At 38.7% G+C, this 21,451-nt stretch overlaps 1 protein-coding gene across 5 annotated transcripts in view; it reads left to right on the forward strand.

Annotated features, from left to right (window-relative positions):
- LOC105821147 (rab GTPase-activating protein 1-like) overlaps nt 1-21,451 on the forward strand; it is a 592,862-nt gene that overhangs the window by 549,250 nt on the left and 22,161 nt on the right. For 2 of the 5 annotated variants that reach the window (XM_012657790.1, XM_012657789.1), the window contains exons 3-4: nt 12,015-12,107; nt 12,288-12,588. In XM_012657790.1, coding sequence (XP_012513244.1) covers nt 12,015-12,107; nt 12,288-12,302 — 108 coding nt within the window. In that variant the 3' untranslated portion in view covers nt 12,303-12,588. Of the gene's footprint in view, nt 1-12,014; nt 12,108-12,287; nt 12,589-21,451 lie in introns of those variants that run through there. The other 3 variants (XM_012657785.1, XM_012657787.1, XM_012657786.1) reach the window with 2 other exon arrangements.

Here is a 21,451-nt window from a genome sequence, read left to right on the forward strand (position 1 = left end):
CCACCATGCCCGGCTAATTTTTTCTATATATTTCTAGTTGTCCAGTTAATTTCTATCTGTTTTTAGTAGAGACGGGGTCTTGCTCTTGCTCAGGCTGGTCTCGAACTCCGGAGCTCAAACGATCCACCTGCCTCGGCCTCCCAGAGTGCTAGGATTACAGGCTTGAGCCACCACCGCGCCTGGCCATTATTATTTCTTTAAAGACTTTCTCCCCACCAGACTGTAAACTCCTTGAGGGGACAGGCTGTGCGTTTGTTCTGAGATGGGTATGCCTGCCACAATGAAAATACTCAATAAATACTTGTTGAATGAGTGAATGACTAGATGATTTTTACAAATGTGAAGTTGTAGAGATAAGTTTTTCTTCCAAAGTTAAAAAGTTTATGTATAAAAATGGCAATGTAGTCATCATGCAGTTTAATACTGCTGGTGATGACTTTTAATCCATTTTACTTACTGTGTTTAAAGGTAGATGAATACAGTAAAGCTTCCTCATTTCTCTTTCTTTTCCACTGTTTATCCTTTTCTGATAGTCTGTTATAGTAAAGTTGAATCTCTTTAAACATATATTTACTCAGGTTATCTTACACATTTGTCTCAAATTTCTTATAGCATAAATGTCTATAGCCTCCTGCCTACTGTGAATATTTTTGCAAGAAATATCTGTATTTTCTTTTGATCTAATTGGCAATGACAACTGACATAAAAGTACTGCTTCAGGTTTCTTAGCGCTCCGTGGTGGAAAGGCCAGCACTGTTGTAATGAATGTAGCATTTGATAATAATAGAGAACAGTGTCCTACTTGGCTCCCCAATCATTCTTTCTCCCCTTTCTCACTGTCTAGTTTTAATAAGCTTAATTAACTCACTCTGAATGCATAGCTGTATCGGCTTTCTGTGGCCCAATTTTGGATCTATATCTGGTTAATCTACTCCCTGGAATCAGACCAATACCATTCAACATGTAACCAGATTTAATGTATTACCTATCGTTTTACAATCTTAATTTTTAGCACTTGGTAATCATTCTATTACTCTGCAAACACGATACTAAAATTTTTTAGTGATATATTTCTAATCAAAAACTCATTTAGAAATGGAATTCTATTTGATATTTACAGTGAATTTTGAGTGCTTCCCTCAAAAGAAATAAAAGCATCCAACATGGTATGCTAACTTAAGATATTATTGCTTCTTAATTTTTGCAAAGAGAAGAAGAATCAGAATTTCCATAATTTAGCCCCTAATTGAGAATAGCCAATATAATGAGAGAAGAATTTTTATTGCTTAAAAGAAAAATAGGCTAAATGTCTTTTCTCGCTCCTTCAAGTTCAAAGAATCTGAGAAAAATAGATTTAAAAACCAGCAGAAGAAATTACGATCCAGCAGCAACTGTTGCATGTGGGGGAAGAAAAGAACCCAGCGTGATTGTACAATCAGTACAGGATACAGTGAGAACAGAAAGAAATAAAGAAGTACGGGAAAAATACGCAGAGAAGGAAGGCGCTCTCCATGAGGACACAGGCCTCACACCATGTTCCGCCGAGGCACTGACCGACTCCAGTACCTTAGGGGATTTGCTTTGAGCTGTAAATCTCCTGGGTGGTTTCTGCTCTCAGTGCTCCTTTTTCAGAAGGCTACAAGAGAAGGAAAATACATCATTTCAATCTGCTCCCTCTTAAAACTTAATGGAATTTTAAGCAAGCTTCTCTCAGAGTTAAATTCCTGATTCAACCACCCAAGGGTCTATTTGACCATCTCTTTTTTTTCTAGCTTGCCCAGAAAGATCAGGGTGAAAATGTTCATATTTTTTGTTTGTTTGTTTGTTTGTTTTTGAGCTCTTACTTTATGTCAGGTAATGTGGCAGGTAACTTAGGTGCATTCTCTCCCAGCCAGGTGTTGAAATATCAGCATCTCTGTCCTGGAGTGGACGAGGTCAGTCAGTCGCAGCCGGCTGCCGAGAGCTCTGCGTGCCGGCTAGGCGACAGGCAGCGCGGATGAGGGCCCTGAAACATGCTGCCCTTAAGGCTTTAGGTTGGGCGTTAAAAATGCCCGTTGGGTCTGTCATTATTATGGTGCCTGTGCACGTTCTTAGTCTTTCTCAGTTTACTCAATTTATAAAATGGGTATAGTAACACCCAGTTCATCTTTGTGAGGCTCAAGTAATAGAAAATATGTTAAGTGCCTAGGCCAGCGCTGTAGCACGCCTTATGTGCTCAGCAAAAGGAGGTGGTCATAGTAGTTGGTTGTGCTGTCCCATTACAGAACATAAAAAATTGAAGTTCTGAGTAAGAGGTTTAAATGAATCGCTTATAAAATTAAATAGCTAGTATTTGGCAGAGCAAGCCTGTTTAACTCCTAAACCACCCTGTGTACGGTATCAGAAACTGTGTTGCTCAAATAATTGTTCTTGAAAAGTATGGTTTTTCCCTTCTTTAAAACTTGCTTTTGTCCTTATATCCAAACTGTTTGTATAAATAGAGTCTTGAAATATTTTGGAACATTAAAAATATTCCTTCCCGATCTTACAAATTTATTCCCTCCTGAAGTTTATTTATAAATTTGTTGTTTGAAACTCAGAATGCGTATTCCCTTGGAAACTGGTGGTTGTGTTCTCAGACCAATTCATAAAAGCCTCTCCAGCCTGCCTCCGACTCCTCCCTCTCTAGCACTTAATGATTTAACGCAGTGGTTTTCAAACGCACGGTGTATCAATTGCCTGAGGAGCTTTGTAAAAATAGAGGTGCCTGAGCACACCTCAGACCTCCTGAATCGGAATCTTAGGCTGAATGTGCTGGACCCATCCCGGAGAACTCTGAGGCAGGCAGAGCACGGTGTGGTAAAGGAACTACGGGAAGTCCAGTGTGGCTGGAGCAGAGACTGGTTGTCTCTAAAGTCTTTTAATTGTGCACCCCTGTCAGTGAAAGTGATTTGAACCCATACCGCCCATGTCTGTGTATTCATTTTTTCATAAACTATGTACCTGCACTATAACAAAATAGGCACAAATATACTTTTAAAAGATGAGGTTAAAAAAAAGAAATAGAACAAGAAATTCTAATAATCACTTTTTGCTTTTTGTACCTATTTGGGTCATTTTATGCACTCCCTGGGGTAGGTTAACCACACTTGCAAAATGTGAGCATGGAGAGCAAGGGGAGAGAGAGAGACCACATTCTGTAGGACCAACAGAGCAACGTCAGGTATTTCTTTCTTTATCCTAAATGCAATGGGAAGCAATCGAAAACTATTAGGAAGGGGAATGACATCAGATTTACATCCTGAAGAATATTATTGTGGCTGTCCAATGACAAAAAGATTTGGAGTAGAGCAAGCATGGACACGGGGAGCCCAGTTTGGAGGTTATTGTGGTAGTTCTGATGAAGGGTGAGTATGGCTTGATTAGGGCGTTGCTAATGAAGTTCAGAAGAAAAGATAGAAAGATACTTGGAGGCATACTGTATAGAATCTAGCGATTGCATGAGCATCGGTGGAGGGGAGAGCAGAGGTGACGTCTGTGTTTCTGGCTTGAGCTTCTGGATGGGAGATGAACAACGGAAGAACAAATCGGGGTGAGGTGTGAGACATTAGTCCGGGTTTAAAGTGTCTCCAATGTGAACAATCCAAGTGATAACAAGAAATTAGCAATTGGATATGTATGTTGAGCTCCGGAGAAGTTCCAGGCTGGAAACTATTAATTTGGAAGTTGTCAACACACAGTTCAGAAATTCCTCTACCTCCACATATTATTTATTGATAGGAAAACTCTAAAGCAGAGGTGTCATAGGTCCCACAAAAATAGGATATAAGATTAGATTTATAGGACCGGAGATGAGGAATTAGAAATGAACAGATAAACAGATTCTATAGAATTCAAGATTCTCCTAAAGTTCCTACAGCATTGGTGCCAAACAGCTTATATTAGAGCATGGTAAAGAAAATAGAAATCAATATTTCAGAAGCTCTCATAGGCACCTTGACGAGCACACTACATTCTCGAGTGAGCCATAAACATTGTAAAGTGGCTCACGTCATACAGTTATTCACGAATGAGTCTAGGAAGCTGTCACAGGTGTGCACACCATTAGCCCTGAGTAACTGGGAAGGCTGGACATGCCAGATGAAAGCACGTGCAGCACCATGGACTGTATGTTACCATGAATTCAGGAAAAGAATGCTTAGTAATTTGATGTCTGTAAGTCTCGGGAGTTATGTTAGAGTTGCAACAAGAGATACATATGTTCCTCGTCCCCACTCCCTTGGGGCAGGCTCTGGAGGCCACTGCATCCCATCTCTGACTCTGTTTACCAGCTCTATGACCTTGGACATGTTACCTCTCCTCAGTTTCCTTATTTCCATCTTTGTAAAATAATACTTACCTGACAAAGTGTTCGGAGGACTAAATATAGATTTTTCAAAGTTATTGATTTAAAACTGTTAGAAAATTTTTTGACATGAGGAATTCCATACCTTTCTTTTCTTTTTTTATTTTTTGAGACAGGGTCTTGCTCTGTCACCCAGGCTAGAGTGAGGTGGCGTCATCATAGCTCACTGCAACCTCAAATTCCTGGCCTCAAATGATCCTCCCACCTCAGCCTCCCAAAGTGCTAGGATAACAGGTTTGAGCCAGCACGGCTGACTCCATACCTTTCTTAATGCCAGTTACTGCTGGGCAATAACAGAGCGGAGGGAAGTGGACATCAGAGCAGTGCAGTGCTAAAACCTTGCATGCTGGTCCTGGCTTACCCCTTGTCTTCACTGACAGTTCAGCTCAGAGGTTCTCAGTACAAATACCACGTCTTCTCAAGCTTCTGTCCGTCAAACCTCCCAGCCCTGGATATCCACCCTGGTTTGGAATGATGTGTGAGCATCCTATTTGTCACAGTGACAGGAGGGTACTACCGACATTTAATAAATGAAACGATAAATGGGGCCAGGGACACAGGGGCTCAGAAATGGGGAATGGAGTCAATACAACCAAAAGTCATTCCACCCGAAGTGCCGGTAGTACCTTACCTTGAGAAGCACTGGTAGCAGCTAGGTTCCTTTCTCTACTTAAATTAAAAAACCAATTTTTCATAAAATTGATACACTAATCTATAAAGTCAGGATATGCCAAAGATACATTACAGAGTATAGACCAGGTTGAAAAATACTCATATTTGTATTCTGCTATGTTGTATCATTTATCTCTCTTCTGTGTATAAGTTTCCTGAAGTTAATAAATTAAGTGTGTTCCAAATTTGTTACTTACGAGTTTTATTATCCCATTAATTACTACCTGCTATCTAAAGTGGTGTTGAAAAGCACTTGAGCTCCTCAATGTACAAAGGCCCCATTTGATAATCAGGAAACCTAACCAAATCTTATATGTAAGAGAAGAAATATGTTTTATTAGAAATAATTAATGCCTGTGAAATTCAAATATTAATAAATTTTCAAAATAAGATAATGAAAGTAAAAATACAAAGCAGGACAGTACCCTGGTAGGTAGGATTAGTGAGATAAAGATTATTAAGGCAAATTCATCTAAAATTAATTGATATGCAACAAAAGTAACATATTCAATCTATCAGTCTATCTATTCAATCTATATATAAAAATAAGAAAGATACACTTTATTAGGTTATTAAGTATGAAATGTCCAAGTTCCTTAAGTATTATTATTTGACAGGTGATATCTCTGACATTTCACTTTGACCCTCCTTGTTTTATTTTTATTGTGAAGGCACATCCTCAGTCTTCCAACCGCATGGTTTGGCCTGTGATTATCTTTTCAAATTTTTTTAGAGCCATTTTTGTGAAACCATGGATAAGTCAAAAATTCATGTTATTTTTGAATATGAGTTCCGTTGTGGAACCAATGCAGCACAGACAGCTCAAAATATCAACGAAATGTTTGGGAAGGATGTGACTAAGAACACACAGTGTGTCAATGGTTTGGGAAGTTCCATTCTGGTGATTTTAATCTTGAAAATGAGTGACCTGAAACCAAGGTGGATAATGGTGAGCTGAAAGCTGTAATGGAAGTGAATCCATCTCAACCTACACGAAAATTAGCAGCAAGGTTTGACGTTACTATTCTAACAATATTGGACTATGTGAAACAATCGGCAAGGTAAAGAAGCTGGGTAGATGGGTTCTGCGTGAATTCAGTGAGCATCGGAAGAGAAATCATCTCGAAGCTTGCCTTTCTTTATCATCACGATATAAAGGCGAACTATTTCTACACAGTATTGTTACATGTGATGAAAAATCCATTCTTTCTGACATTCGCAAGCATTCAGCACTATGGTTGGATAAAGATGAAGTGCCGAAACACAGTCCAAAACCACATATTCATCAAAAAAAGCTAATGGTGTCTGTTTGGTGGTCCAGCGCTGTTTTTATCCACCACAGCTTCATGAAACCTAATCAATTGATTACAGCGGATGTCTACTGCAACCAACTGGACGAAATGATGAGGATGCTAGCGATTAAGCAGCCGAGATTCATCAGTAGAGACAGGCCAATCCTCTTGCAAGACAACACTCGACTACATGTCACACAAACAACGCTGCTCAAACTAGAGGCTGGACTTGGAAACTCTCTGTCATCCACCATATTCATCAAACCTTGCACTGACTGACTAACACTTCTTCCAGGCTTTGGACCACTTCCTGCAAGGAAAAATATTCACCTCTCAACAAACTTTGGAAAACACCTTTCGTGATTTCATCGCCACTCGCTCTCCAGGTTTCTTCACTGCTAGCAAACATGCTACCGTTAAGATGGCAAAACTGTGTCGATTGTTTAGGCGCACACTTTGATTAATTGTACTGCTTCTTGTTTGAGATATAATAAACTATGGATTCAAAATCAGACATTTCGTATTTAATGACCCGTAGAAGAGAGAGAGCATGGGGAGTGAAAAAAGTTGGGTGTATCCTATTCAGTCTTCCCCTGCATATCTCTGAGGGAGGCCAGCATGACTAACACTGAGAAAGAGTAAGACAAATGAGTCATTACTGTGCTCCCTCTTTCCCTGTTGTTAAAGGTCACTGCCTAACACTCCCTCACCGTTCCCCTACCACTCCCCTTTGCCTAAACTTGTTAGGCTCTTTTCTTTGTATTTCCTGATAACAGTTGAATAGGACCCACTGTGATCAGCAAATGGCAGGTAAGGGTATTGGTGACCAGGAGTGGAGTTAACAAAGCTTCCCCAGTGATTTAGAATTATGACCCACTGGGTATTGTCATCAGGGGAGTAGATGAGAAAGCCCTTTTGATTTAGTGCGGTGTCCATCAAAGTACTGATTGTGAAATCATTTTAGAGGGTCTGAAGAGGCATTTAAAAAATGAAATACAATAAAACACAATAGAAAATATCGGTGGACATTTCGCTGATCCTTGGCAGGCACTGGGTACAACTTAACAAACACCACAGCCAGTTGCCATGATAAGAGAAGGAAAGCAGAAAAGGACCAAGTGAATCTACATATTGGCTGGAGGAATGTTGTTTTTAACTTTTGCTTACTGCTGTCTAGTTTGGTATTCTGGTATTTATAGCATAAGGGTTAACAGTTTACAGTTTATTTTATATTGACATAATGTGGTTGTAAAATAAAGTTGGTTATAAAATAAAGGGCAGGGGAGTTTTTATCTTGCTTTCAGCAAAAGTGTCAAGACTTTTAATTGAATTTTGTTTGTAAACATTTTGTAGCTCAGTTAATTGTACTTTATAACATTATGTTGTTTTCGTTTCTTATTGTTACCATAACAAATAACTACAAACTTAGTGGCTTAAAAGAACATAAATTTATTATTTTACAGTTTAGGTTAGAATTCTTGTATGAGTCTCGCTGGGCTGAGATGAAAGTATTCGCAGGGCTTCCTTGGGCAGCATCCATTTCCGTGTCTTTTCCAGCTCCCAGAAGCTGCCCCCGTCCCTTTACTCGTGGACCTCCGTCTGCCTCCACCTCCAAAGCCAGCAACATCGAATTGCTTTGACCTTTCTGCAGTGGTCGCAGCTCCCTCTGAGTGAAGCCCTAAGGAGTTCTCCTCTTTTAATGAGACTCGTATGATTTCACTGGGCCCATCCAGATAATCTAAAATAATCCTCCAATCTCAAGGCCCCTAACCTTGATCACATTTGCAAAATCCATTTTACCATGTAAGGTAATATATTCACATGTTCTAGGGATTAGAATGCAGACATTTTTGGGAGGCCATTATTCTGCCTACCACAATTGTCTGTATTGAGTCCTGCTTCCAAAATGATTGTTTCCTTGTAAAATAAATGTGCATTAAAAAAAAAATAGTTGATTTAAAGAAAAAATAGTAAGTAAAATGTTTCTGGCTGTGGCTAAAATAATGAAAGTGGTATTCGAATGACTATAGTTTGGGAAACACTTTACCTGAGAGATGGCCCAGTACCAGGACAGGGTGGGGTGCAGGCCAGAGAGCCCACAGCCCCAGCCAGACTCCGGTTTGCTCTGCTGCTGCTAGCTGGCCCCATCCAGGGCTCTAGCCACAGTCGTTCAGTGTCTTCATCCTAAAGAAAGGGATTGCACCAGACAGGCAGTGTCCAAAGGCCCCTCCAGCTCCAATTTGCTAATTCTGTGCAAATAGATATTTATGTTAGGAATTTAAATGTCAGGGGCAAACACAGTGTGAAATATCTCTAAACATCATAAACAATTCAAAAGGTAAAAACACTAGTTCTGTCTTAAATACTGCCTTCCCTAAATGTAGCTGTCAAGTACAAAATGTCAAGCCTTAGCTGATTATTTAAATGATTGCTATCATACTTGTTAGGGACTGTCTTGTCATGATTGGATATCCTTTTTTTTTTTTCTTTTTCTATTTGGTTGTTTTTGATAAATGCCATTTGAGTGGTGAATGCTCATTGTCACTTGCACTCATCAAACAATTATGGATTCTTTGAGAACATTTCCTAAACTCAGCAAAATAGAAAGTGCTAGAAAGGCCAGGGGGTGGACAGTTGGTGTAACAGGACCTCCAAATTAGGTAGACATTTAAAAGAACTGATGACTCTTGACACCTTCTCCAAGTGTGCACTTACTTATAGATTGTTCCAATTCTAATAATTCTTAGTGACTTTTTGTTCTTTTAATGAACACTACATAGTGAAGAGATTTTTATTTCTTTCTCCAATAAAAAAAATGTCAAGCTTCAGTATTATCTAAAATAAAATCAATTTTGTCCTGAAATATAGCTTTAGAAACTGAAAGTTTGTTTTCTTTGATTACCTCATAAATAACAAGAGTTTCATATCAGCTGCCCTGTCCCTTCCTCCTCCACCCTTTCCCCCACTTTTGCACTGTGCCGATCACAGGTGGATGCTCAGCGTCACCCCACAGCACAAGATAAATAAGCTTGGAAGGTTTCCTAGCAACATATTGTTCTGGGAACCTGCTCTGTTTCCCTGAACAAGATGAAGCCAAACATCCTAGAATCTCAGCCAGATGGGAAAAGATTAGCTTATTGAGAGTGTTTAATGCATTTTTTTTTTTAAATTTCACTTTGAAATATAAACCTCTTAACATAAGTAGCAAGATTGACTTTTAAAAGGACCCTCTTTTACATGTAAAGAAATTGGGGGGTAGTAGTTTGAATTTTAAAAATATGGTTTTAGAAGAATTCTCTAGGAACAAGCTTGCAATATGTAATTCAGTAACTGGCGAATGGATCCATTTTAGAACCGTCTTCCACACAAGAGTGATATTCAGCCTGGTGTGGTATTCCAGTTACAAAAATGTTGAAATACTTCTGATCTGGCGGGCGAGTGGCTGCTGGAGCTGGCTCTCATAACGCCGTTAGCTGCGCCCCTTGACCCCGGCTCCTGCTCCTAGGGAAATGTGGATACCTTGTCACTGCGTAGAACCCTGAGACTTCCCTTTTTTCTGTGGACCCAGGGCTATTTCCGTGCTAGTGATTTGCAACTTCATCTTGAGAGACTGTTTTTGGTTTTCTGACTATATGGTTAATGCATATAGAAAAAAGAATACTAGAGGAACTTGAGGCCACTGTCAAAGCGTAGAAAAATGATGTGGTTGTCTTGTTAGCACGTGATCGTGTATATTTCCCTTGTTTATCTAGTGATCTGCGAGGCTGCGTAGTTGGCAGGTGGTGCTTTCCTTTCTAGTGTACTCTGGTTGGTCACAGTATACAGCTGAAGGTCTCTGGAGAGCGAGTAATAAAGGGTTAGTGTTTCTCATGACAATATTCAACAGTGGCTTTGCAATTCATTCACACCCTGGGAATGTCCTCACTCCTTGTTTAACAGGGAGACATTCCGCAGTCAGCCAGATGAGTATTCTCCTAACGTGGTCATGGAACGGTTTGCACCATCTCTCGGGTTTGTTTGAGTTTCTGACACTTCCCAACTGTGGTCAGAAGCAGATAATTTTAGTACTTCTTAGTGCTCCTGGATGAGAAAAACAAAGTAATTAGAATAAGATGAGGACCGACACCTGTGTCTTTGGTTTTTATTTAACAAATTCTCTGGCTGGATTCCAGAGAATCGAAACCATCCTCATCCCAGAAAACTGCAAGATAGTTTTATATTCATGCTGGTGCTTTCCATCTTCTTTTGCTCTCTCTCACACACATGTGCATGTTTTCTAACTACCACACTGTGAACTCAGTAAGGAGCATTCTGTCGAGCGGCCGGCACGGGCCAAACACTTGGCCAGGCATCATGGCAGATGCTGACGGCAGCACATCATCCCTGCCTTTCCCAAGGCCTCAGGAAGTCAGCAAAATAGCGCGTCTGTAATCTTAAACAAAAAACTTTTCCTTGATTTCAAGTCCCTTACTTTAGGACCTAAACATTATGGAAAAGTTTTTGCTGTTTAAAGGAATTATATGATTCTGATTGTCTAAGGAAAGGCTGAAAGTAGATTTAACCTGTAATATGGAACTGAATAGGTTATAATACCTTAATCTTGATTGAATACTTATTAAATTTTTTTTAATTTCCATGTACCGGGCATTGTTTTAGATACTTTACCTATGTTAGCTCACTAAATTCTCCTGACACCAATATGAGGCAGAAATTTGTTTACCTGCCATTTTGCAGATAAAGAAACTGAGGCTAAGAGAGGCTATTTGTTTTTCTTTTTGGAGACAGGGTCCTGCTGTTTCCCAGGCTACAGTGTACTGGTGTTCACAGGCATGGCCATAGCACAGTGCACTCTCTGTTCCTGGGCTCAAGTGGTCCTGCCCGCAGCCTCCTGAGTAGCTGGGACTGCAGGTGCACACCACTGCACCAGCTAACAGAGGTTGAATACCTGTGTACCGAGGGCCTCTATGCTATGCCATGCTCATTCATTTCTAGCATTCTAAGTCTCTGTAGGATTCTAGTCTTTTTTCAGAAAAGAGTAAACTACTGTCTTTTGAGGATGACATAATTTTAGCAAGAAATAGATGAGTTATTTAGATGATTTTCTATTATTACATAAAGCACAACAATCCTATATTTCTTTGAGTTTTCAATGTCAAACTTCAGAATCTTCTTTCTCTTTGGTATATTAATTCCATTTTTCAAGTATTTCTTGCTTCTCAATTTTTTATTTCTATAAAATTTTCTGTGAGTGAATTATATTTAAGGAAAGATAGTTAAAATTAATAACTCTATTAAACACATTCACAAGAAAAGGTTGTGACATCATCAATATTATAGAACAGACATGGACAAATTGTGGCCTGTTTTGTAAGGGTTTGTTGGAACACAGCCATACTCATTCATTTTGTATCAGCCTTGGCAACTTTTATGCAATAACAACAGAGTTGAATGGTTGTGACCTATAGCTCAAAAAGCCTAAAATGTATTCCATCCGGACCTTTATAGGAAAAGTTTGCCAACCCTGGCTCTAGAATCTAGATTTTCCTCCTAACTTTGAGTTGGGCATGCTCCCTTAGAATGCCAGATACTTAATTGCAAAACACATCAGCCTTTTTTTTTCCTAAATGTTGTCCTTGTCTAACATGCTTTTCCTCTGATCCCTGCAGGTACCAACCAAGAAGCTGAAGAAATATGAGAAAGAATATCAGACAATGCGAGAGAGTCAGCTGCAGCAGGAAGACCCAATGGATAGATACAAGGTATGGGAAACGCCTGGCGCCTATCAGAGCGAAGTACTTAAAGCAGCAGTTGAGACAAGTTCAGTTCCCTGTGTTTCTCCTTGATTGATGTAGATACTCTCTGATCATGCTAACTGTCCAGGTATGTTTTTATTTCAGGAGACTCCCAAGTAGCCAACCATAATATTTCTTTTCTTTCAGTTTGTATATTTGTAGGTAACTCCAGCTGTTGCATTTAAACGGGGAATCTTCATAAGAAGCTGAGAGAAAGGGGAAAAGAGAGAAAGTGGCTTTCTACTTTCAAAAATGAGGAAAAAAAGGAAAATGGCAAAGTACTGTCTTAGCTGTTCATGGTCACATCCACAAAGACTTTTAGAAGGTGAACTATCTCAAGACTGGCACAAGGATGTTTCAAACTTACCTCTTTCTGTAGCAAATGTTAAAAATACAAACTCACTTGGAAGGAAAAATAAAAACCACAAAGGTATACGGAGCATAGTAACGGTGTTTGTTGCAACATTTATTTCCACAAATGAATATATGAATAACAGTGACATCTGACTTACAGTACACAGTTTCAGAATCAAAATGATTTCAGTTTAATATATTAGTCAATTGTGGTACTTTTTAAAAATTAGACCACTTACGACGATAGATCTCTTTCTTCGATGGTAATTAGCAACACTGTTCCCAGGATGCAGTGTTGGGAAATAATGATATCCAACTTATTTTTTTTAAATGAAATATTATTGTCTCTCTTCAGCATGTTTTAATTTTATAGTTTCATACAGATGCATAATAGTTCCCTCACCCTCCGCATCAGTTCACTAAGATAAAAGAATATTGCATTTTCAGTACTGAGCACCAATGCTGAAATGTTCTGCCAAGAAAAGTACTTGGTGGCATTATTAATTAAGTCACCCACAGCGGGATGACTTCCGCTTGTGTAACTAGAGTTGCCTTTATGTGGTCAGAGTGGACTTGGGTAGCACCATCGCACAGTACAGCTTGTCTCTGTTGCCGAACTGAATGGCGTAGGATGTGTGCAGAGGAACGTGGTAGAAGGAGTATATAGATTTTGTAGTCAGACAGACCGGAGTTCAAATCCTGCTTTTTTTTTTTTTTTTGGAGCACAAGATTTGGAATCCAAATTGGGCATTTTGATGCCTATGCCACTGTTCAGCATCTTGGACTAGTTATTGAACAACTTCCCTCATCTGTAAAACGTGTAGTGTGCACGATCCCTTGGCAGATTGCTGTGAGGATGAGGGGTGTTGTAGGTTAAGTACTCAGCACGTAGTCTGGTGTCCAGTAAATGGTGGTTGTTAGTTTTTTTTTTTTTTTTTTTTGAGACAGAGTCTCACTATGTTGCCCTGGCTAGAGTGCCGTGGCATCAGCCTCGCTCACAGCAACCTCAAACTCCTGGGCTCAAGCAATCCTACTGCCTCAGCCTCCCGAGTAGCTGGGACTACAGGCATGCGCCACCATGCCCGGCTAATTTTTTCTATATATATTTTTAGTTGTCCAGATCATTTCTTTCTATTTTTTAGTAGAGACGGGGGTCTCGCTCTTGCTCAGGCTGGTCTCGAACTCCTGACCTTGAGCTATCCACCCGCCTCGGCCTCCCAGAGTGCTAGGATTACAGGCGTGAGCCACCGCGCCCGGCCGATTGTTAGTTTTATGAAGCCTACTACTACGAAGTGCGCAAGTTTTGCTAGAATAATATCACTTTATATGGGTCTGTCCCTCCAGCTCCTCACTGATCATCCTCATGTTTCTCCCAAGTATTGCTACGCAGTACTCTCCCCTTGTTTATGGAACTGTCTCAAGAACTGGTAAAATCCCACATACTGCTATAGTAGGAAACTATTAACAGATGCAGTGTAAAAGATAAGGTGTGAAGCTAATTCCCACCACCACTGTCCCCTCAGTAAAACCAATTTTAGTGTAAGTCATGTAGCATGCTGCTTTAAAAAAGGCTTGCAGGTAGTAATTATAAAATAAATATTACTAAGCATCCAGAATGAAACCTTCCTACTGCCTGTATCATTCTAATTTTCTTATTGCCACCATCATTATGAATAAAATCTTCAGAGAGTGCTTTAAAATAAAAGCAGGCTGGGACTGAACTTGTTACTGTATCTGAAATCCTTTTTGTTTCAAAGCAGGTATGTATAAATAGTATGAAGTATATATTTTTTTAAGTACTTATAACATTATAACATGTAAGGTTGTTAGTGTGTATAGTTTTTATTGAGGGATCAAAGTAGAATTAAACTTTGTTTCTGTTTTGAAAGCAGATATTACTTCCAAGTTCAAGTGCTGTGGCTTCTTAATTGCATGTATCAGATGCCTTCTATAGATATTTCTTTTGGATTATTGTAATATCTTTTTAATACATTAACTAATATCTCTAACCCCTTTTTTTTTCTATACCATCTTAATAATGTTTAGGCATTTGTCCTGGTGATATACTTGGCAAATTTATGTCCACAAATTGTAATTACATTTTTAATGTGGCAATTAACAACACAGTTTCCAACCATTAAAAGATTGGGTTCTTTAGATGATCAATATGTAGTTTAAGAAACTAATTATAATTATCTTCCTTGTAAAGTTCTTTTGCAAAAATAAAAAAATAAATAACAAAGAAGCTAATTACAATTATCTTAATTAAAGTTGCAAAGTATCTTAGAAAATACCTTTTAGCATCTTCCAAATTCAATCCCATGAAGAGTAAGGTCTCTGTCCTGGGAATGAACGCGCTATAATTCATAGGTCTTAGACTAGTAACCCCGTTAATGGAAACTCTTAAGAATGAATCGGGAAGATGTTCGAGGGCACTGAGAACTTGCACTTGCTCAGTGACAACCTCTCCTGAACATTAGAATTGAACTGCGTGAAATGCCACGTCTACCTGCTGGCTTGCCATCTGGCAAGAGAGTTAGGAAGGTTATGGGAGGAATTTATTTTTTAAATGTCATAAAATTAGATATTCTATTAATAAGTATTTTAGTTCAAAGCTATTTCTCTTGAACATGGTGCCATCCATAAAGGGCTATTGCAGGGAAGCTGGAGGAGGGATTAAAGACCCCACAATGTAGAGGTACCACTCAGCAATCATATTTCTTGCTTTATTTGTCTAAACATGTGTTTTGTGTCTATTTTTATGGCCTATGCAAATACCTGCATTCTCAGGTTATGCCACCGTCCTCACCTTTATCCAACACTTAAATCTCAGCTACAAAGAAAGAGGTGATATAGTGTTGGCATAAATTTAAATTTTAAAACCCTAAGCATCATGAAAATGTCCTGGGATTAGGTAGTGGTGATGATCATGCGACTTTGTGAATATACTAAAAATCACTGAATTGTACATTTTAAAAACATGAATTTTATAGTATGTGAATTACTTCTCAAAAAAAAAAAACAAAAAAAAACTCCAAGCAAAATCAAATGTTCCAAGTGGATTGTCATCTAGCCTGCCATCTTCCTTTCATGAACCCCAAGTCACACCAGTAGTACCTGTGCAGAAGCTGCACTTGTGGGAGGGAGACCTTCCTGTTGAAATTGGAGTCAATTAATAATTATTGGTCTTATGTTTACAGGGGAAAAGACAACACAAGAGGGTAGTAAATTCTTTTTTTACTGATGCCTATTAATTTCCAGATAGAATACATGTTGTATGTATACACACAGACCTTTATAAATTGGTAATACATGTACACACTACCTGTGCGACCTAGTCTTGGCATCAGTTTGTGTTTGAAACTCAGGAAACCCCATACTTACAGCTTATAGCCTTTAGTGTATTCCTTCTGTTTATCTTCATGACTAGATTCAAAGAGACAGAAAGGAAACTTAATTAGAAGGAGAATGTAGAATATTTATTCTAAAGCTCATTTTTATCATCCCTCTTAACTTGAATCTGGCCAAATTTGTGTAATGTTATTTGTTTACTCTGATATTTTGGTTTGTAAATTTAACGATTGATTTCAAATGATAAAGATTTGGCTGTAGAAATACATCAAGTACATTTTCATTTTTGTACAGGTCTCCAGAATATACACATTCATCAATATGTGTAGCTGTTTTTGTATATTCTAAAAATTAGTAACTAATAAACAGTTAACAATTTCAGAAATTAAAATAATGTTTTCTCTCTTACGGAAATGAACCATTTCCATTGTTGGGGAAGTTAGTTTTCTAGTGATACAATCAATTCCTGGTACTTTTTAGAGAACTGCAGCCTTAGTCTACCTTTGGAGTCTGTCTTTTCTTATTTAATTAAAGAACTGCTTGCACAAATGTGGGTTAAGCCTGAAAAAACACAGCTAATTAATTAAATTCAGTGAATCTCCCAAAGCATAATAAAGGTTACCTGTTCTGTATGGGAAAATACTAGAAAGAATCTAGAATGTTTAAATTCTCTTGGGTTTGGGACACAGATGGTATTATAAGTACATAATTTATAATTGAACTATCTTATCCATGTTCAGTAAAATTAAATTTAGAAGGTTTAATTTCTTTCTTGAGGTTAGTTAGATATAGTAAATGTTTTTATCAAAATATAATTGAAACAGAAAATGATTAGTTTTAAGTTTACACAGAGTTTTTTTGCACATACTAATTGTTGGAGAGCAATTGTCACTGCACATAATTTAAAATTGAGCTATTATACAGAGTAAAAACCGTACAAACAGAATATTTGAAGTAAAGCTTAATTGTACTTTTTTACCATCCTTACATATCTAATGAAATGATTTAGATTGATTATCACATTTTTTTTTAACTTGACAGATGAAGCAGTTTAAATTATGCTGAATTTCTTACCTATGAGAAAAGGGGGGAAGGACTTCTTTTTTTCACTGCTGGGCCGTTTTCAGTGTTGGGCCCTTCCTTCCTCAGGGAAGCCAAGATAAGTGAATCCATCTTTGAGAAATGTTTTTCAACCATTGAAAATAAACTCACATTTTATTATTTTTTCCGCATCACAGAAACTTGTTGGTTTTTGGAAATATTATGTTGTGGGCTAACGTGCTTCAATGAGTAGCAGCAGACGAGAGGATGGTTTCTATGTGCCTGTGATAACTTGATGATAAACTTCAGAAGTTTGCCAATCTTCTGGGCTTGGACAACCCAGTAAATTCACTGCTGTAGGGTGGTGACGGTGCAGACTCAGCCCTTTTGAGGCTCCCCAAGCAGTGTAGCTGAAAAGGAACTGGAGTCTCGGACAGTGCTGGTCTGCTGATTCTCTTATACTTACCACTCGGGAGAAGAGTGATAAGTATGTTTATTGATGATCTTCAGAATTACCCAAAAACATTCTTTAATTTTTAGAAAGTTTTCTTTCTCAGAAAGTATTACTGAGAAAATTATATGACATTAATACCCATTTGCTTTTTTTTTTTTTTTTTTTGAGACAGTCTCACTCTGTGGCCCGGACTAAAGTGCAGTGGCATCATCATAGCTCACTACAACTTCACATTTCTGGTCTCAAGTACTCCTCCTGCCTCAGCCTCCTAAGTAGCTGGGACTATAGGCACGCACCACAACAGCTAGCTAATTTTTCTACTTTTAGTAGAGATGGGGTCTTGCTCTTGCTTAGGCCGATCTTGAACTCCTGAGCTCAAGCAATCCTCCTGCCTTGGCCTCCCTGAGTGCTAAAATTACAGACGTGAGCCACTGTACCCCACCCATTTGCTGTTTTAAAAATTTGATTTGTGTGCTAGAGTAGAATAGGGATCTGCGAACTGTGGCCTGTGGGCCAAATCTGGCTCACTGCCAGGTTTTGTAAATAAAGTTTTATTGGAACACAGCCATTGATTACTTACCATATGTGGCTGCTTTTGCATGACACTGGCATAGTTGAGAAATTTCAACACAGACCATGAGGCCTAATATATTTACTGTCTGGCTGTTTACATTAAAAGTTTGCTGACCCCTGTGCTACACTATAATCTAAGATTGTTTTTTAAATGCTAAAAGAAATTCAGTCTGGTTTGCCAACTGTCATTTATTACTGACAAGATTTTGTTTTTAGTCTGACATTTAAAATTTTTTAAATTTCCACCAGAAAGATAAGATTGGATGTGAAGGGTAAAGAAGAGAAGTATAAAACAGTTTCAAATATCCAGATTTTCTTTCTGAAGTCTTCATTTATGGACAATATAGACATTTAAACATTTCATCTGTAGGCATTTGTCTTTGTATATCAAAAACTTGTCAGCTGAAAATTTGAATGTGATGAGTATCAACTCTTTTAGAAGAGGTATCTAAAAGAAAGTATGTGAGAGCTGAGTGTGTTGTTACTAATCAAATTGCACTGGAAAATGTTTTAGAAAAACATTTTCTCCTGACTCTTAAATGTCTTTAAAAACATGTGCCAGGAATTCATCATAGCAGCAGAAAACACACCCAAAATATTGAGCTAGGATTTAGAAAGCCACCTCCCTCTCCATCATTTTTTCCTTTAAAGCTTAGTTTGTATTTTGGTTGCCAGCTCACATTTGTCTGGTTTGTCATCTTGGAATAAATGACGTTCACCATCCCTCGAACTGCTTCACCCAGACTTCAGCCCCCAGATACAAATGAGACCTGGGATCAGTTTTTCTTCCGCATTCCCCTGCCCAGCAATTTCATTCTTTTGTCTGAAGATGAACTATTTTGCGAGATTTCTGACGTTGTCTTATCAGGAAGCTCTTCCACCCAGCTTTAATAACATAGTATCAACAGCTCACACTGTGGTGGCTAATAGTTCCACATGCAGCATTTTCATCATTCATGCAAACTGCAAATAGCAGTGTGGAGAGGGAGGAGTTTTCGTGCATGAGTCTTCCTGAGTTACTTTCTCCTCCTGAACGTTTGCAGTCACAGAGAGAACTTAGAGTGTGTGACACTCTAAGGAAAAGGCAGAGAGCATTAACAAGTGTCTGTTTTTGTTATTGCCATTTCATAGATGTATTAGTAGGTGTTCAATTTCATTGGATATTCTTTTTTTTTTTCAATTGTCTTTGTACCTATGATTGAAAACGGTAGTTGGTCTATGACTTTTGAGGAGGTAAGTTTTTCATCTGTGTGTGTCTGTAACACCGGCGTCTGTCTCTTTGAAAAATGCAGTATCCTCCTCCCAAAAGTTACTAACCGAACTTTCCCAGCTGCACGTCCTCTGTGCAAGAGGGGAGGGAACCAATGAGGACAGTTGTCTGCTTTTCGTTCAGGTGGTGTCAGTCGTGTGAGATGGAGTGTGTTTCAGACAGTGCAACGTGAGTTTTAAGGGTTATGTAAGCAGCGTCTCCTGTGATCTTCTCTGAAAGGCAAGAGGGAAGCAATTTGCCCGTCTTGCTCACAGGCTCTGAGTGTTCAGCACATCTGCTCGTACAAACTTACAGCATGTGAGTATCTCCGGGCTGTCTGAAGTTATCGGAGCTGCCTTTAAGTCAGCCTCCCGCGGGCAGCCCTTGTCACCATTTCAAAATGAATCAAGCAAGGTTACTGCCTTTCCCAAGTCTGTCAACAACTAAACTCTCTTCTAGTATAAAGGCAAACTTCTTCTTGACTGGTCAGGACTGAAAATAGTTTTGGCTCCTTGGGAAGGGCTGGAAAAGACAGTCAATGTAATGTAATCTGTTTAACCCTCAGTGTAACTGTGGGCAAGTTTGTCTTCGTGGAAAATCTCCATCTCAGTAGCAGTGTCTCAGTGTGGCACTCAGTGGCACTGGAGACCTCGTGAGGACACCCTGCCGCCACGCCAGGTTCATACTTTGGAGGACGATACTGCATTTTTGGCCCCGAGCTTGCTTTCCCACTTGTCTGTGAGTGCAGAGCAGGCGTCTGACACTCCCCACCGTGCTGCTTGCTTCGCAGACACTGAATTGAAAGCCGCTTGCTAAAGCAAAAGCCCGTAGGTGCGCCCTCTAGGCTACTTTGCTTTGTAGGGACCCTCAGACACTCAGTTTCTCCCAGATCTTTCCCCAGCTTGCCCCTGGCCCTGCCCCTTTAGCTGTGTGTCTGTAAGGAGGGTTCAGGTCGCTACATTGTAATGAGAAGTTACCAGTCAGAATTTCAGCTGAGCTCAGCTTCTTTCTTATATAATGTATGATCCATCAGACTTTTATCGCTAATCAATAGTGAAGTAGCTACCTGGTATTTTTTAAGTACTTGAACAAAGTACTTTTCCACAAACATCCTATGACTTTACCTGGAGGTTTTTTTGTTTTGTTTTTTAAGGCAATTCTAAGCATATAAGTATAACCTGAAAAACTGGTAACTGCAACTTTTTCACTTGTGCCAAATTAATGTAATGTAAATAATAGTTGAGGGAGCTTTTTGTACTTTGGAGTTCTACAAGTACAGTTTGAGTAGAAACAGGATACTTAACTCAGGAATAGGTAGTGAAGTAGTCTTAGTCTCTTGAAGGGATTTATCAAGAAATGAGAAAAATCTCTTCCCTGCCTAAGCAATCTGTGTTGTGAAACATGTGTTGAAATTCTGCCGGGTATTGTTGCTCTTTCCTGGCTAGGAGGAAATTTATTGAAAAAGTTTCTCAAACATTTTTCTAAAATCTAAGTTTTCTACAAGTATTTAAGTTGTTTCCACAAAAGGGAGTAATAATAGTTGTATCAGAAATAAAGACTACCTCTCTAGCGTGTGCTAGAAATTGTGTTATTTCAACTGTAGAAGTGCCCATGCTTTTTAAAAATATATTTTTAGCCTCCACATTTATTGCACTTCTGTGGGAGGGTAGAGCTTCTGTGATTGAGGGAACAGACGGAATTTGATGAGTACAAGTTGCCCCTACAAGTAGGAACACTGTCTTTTCAGGAATATCTGGGGAAAGGGTTCCTGGCAAGGCAGCGCTCGGGGTTATATTATGTCTCGGTCACAAAGGAAAAGACGTATGGTTTCGTGTAGAATATGACCTTCTAACAGGAGTGGACTTTAAACATTTTCTTATTGTGGCATTTATCCTTCCAGCGGAATTGAAATTTCAAATTACTTTAAAAAAAACTATTTTAAAAATCCTATTATAAATATATATTCATTGTAGAAAACCTGAAAACATTTTTAAAAGGATAAGGACGACAGTAAAAATAATCTACTAACCACAGTTAATATCTGTTATTTATATTGTTACAAAAATGGGATTTTCCAGTTATTTTTTTTTTTCCTACAAGGTAATATAAGCATTTCCTCTGTTGTTAGGTATCTCTTCTTTGTGTATAACACCAACTTTTTCTATAGAAGATAAAAAATTAACCTCACCTTCCCAAGTATGCTGTGATACACTATCTCCCAAAACATGTATTTGTCTTCTGGTTTTGTATCACTGCTGTCTGAGTTTTTGCCACCCTTGCAGAAAAGAC

Source organism: Propithecus coquereli, unplaced genomic scaffold (genome assembly GCF_000956105.1).
Source record: "Propithecus coquereli isolate 6110/MARCELLA unplaced genomic scaffold, Pcoq_1.0 Scaffold56, whole genome shotgun sequence".
NCBI lineage: Eukaryota > Metazoa > Chordata > Mammalia > Primates > Indriidae > Propithecus > Propithecus coquereli.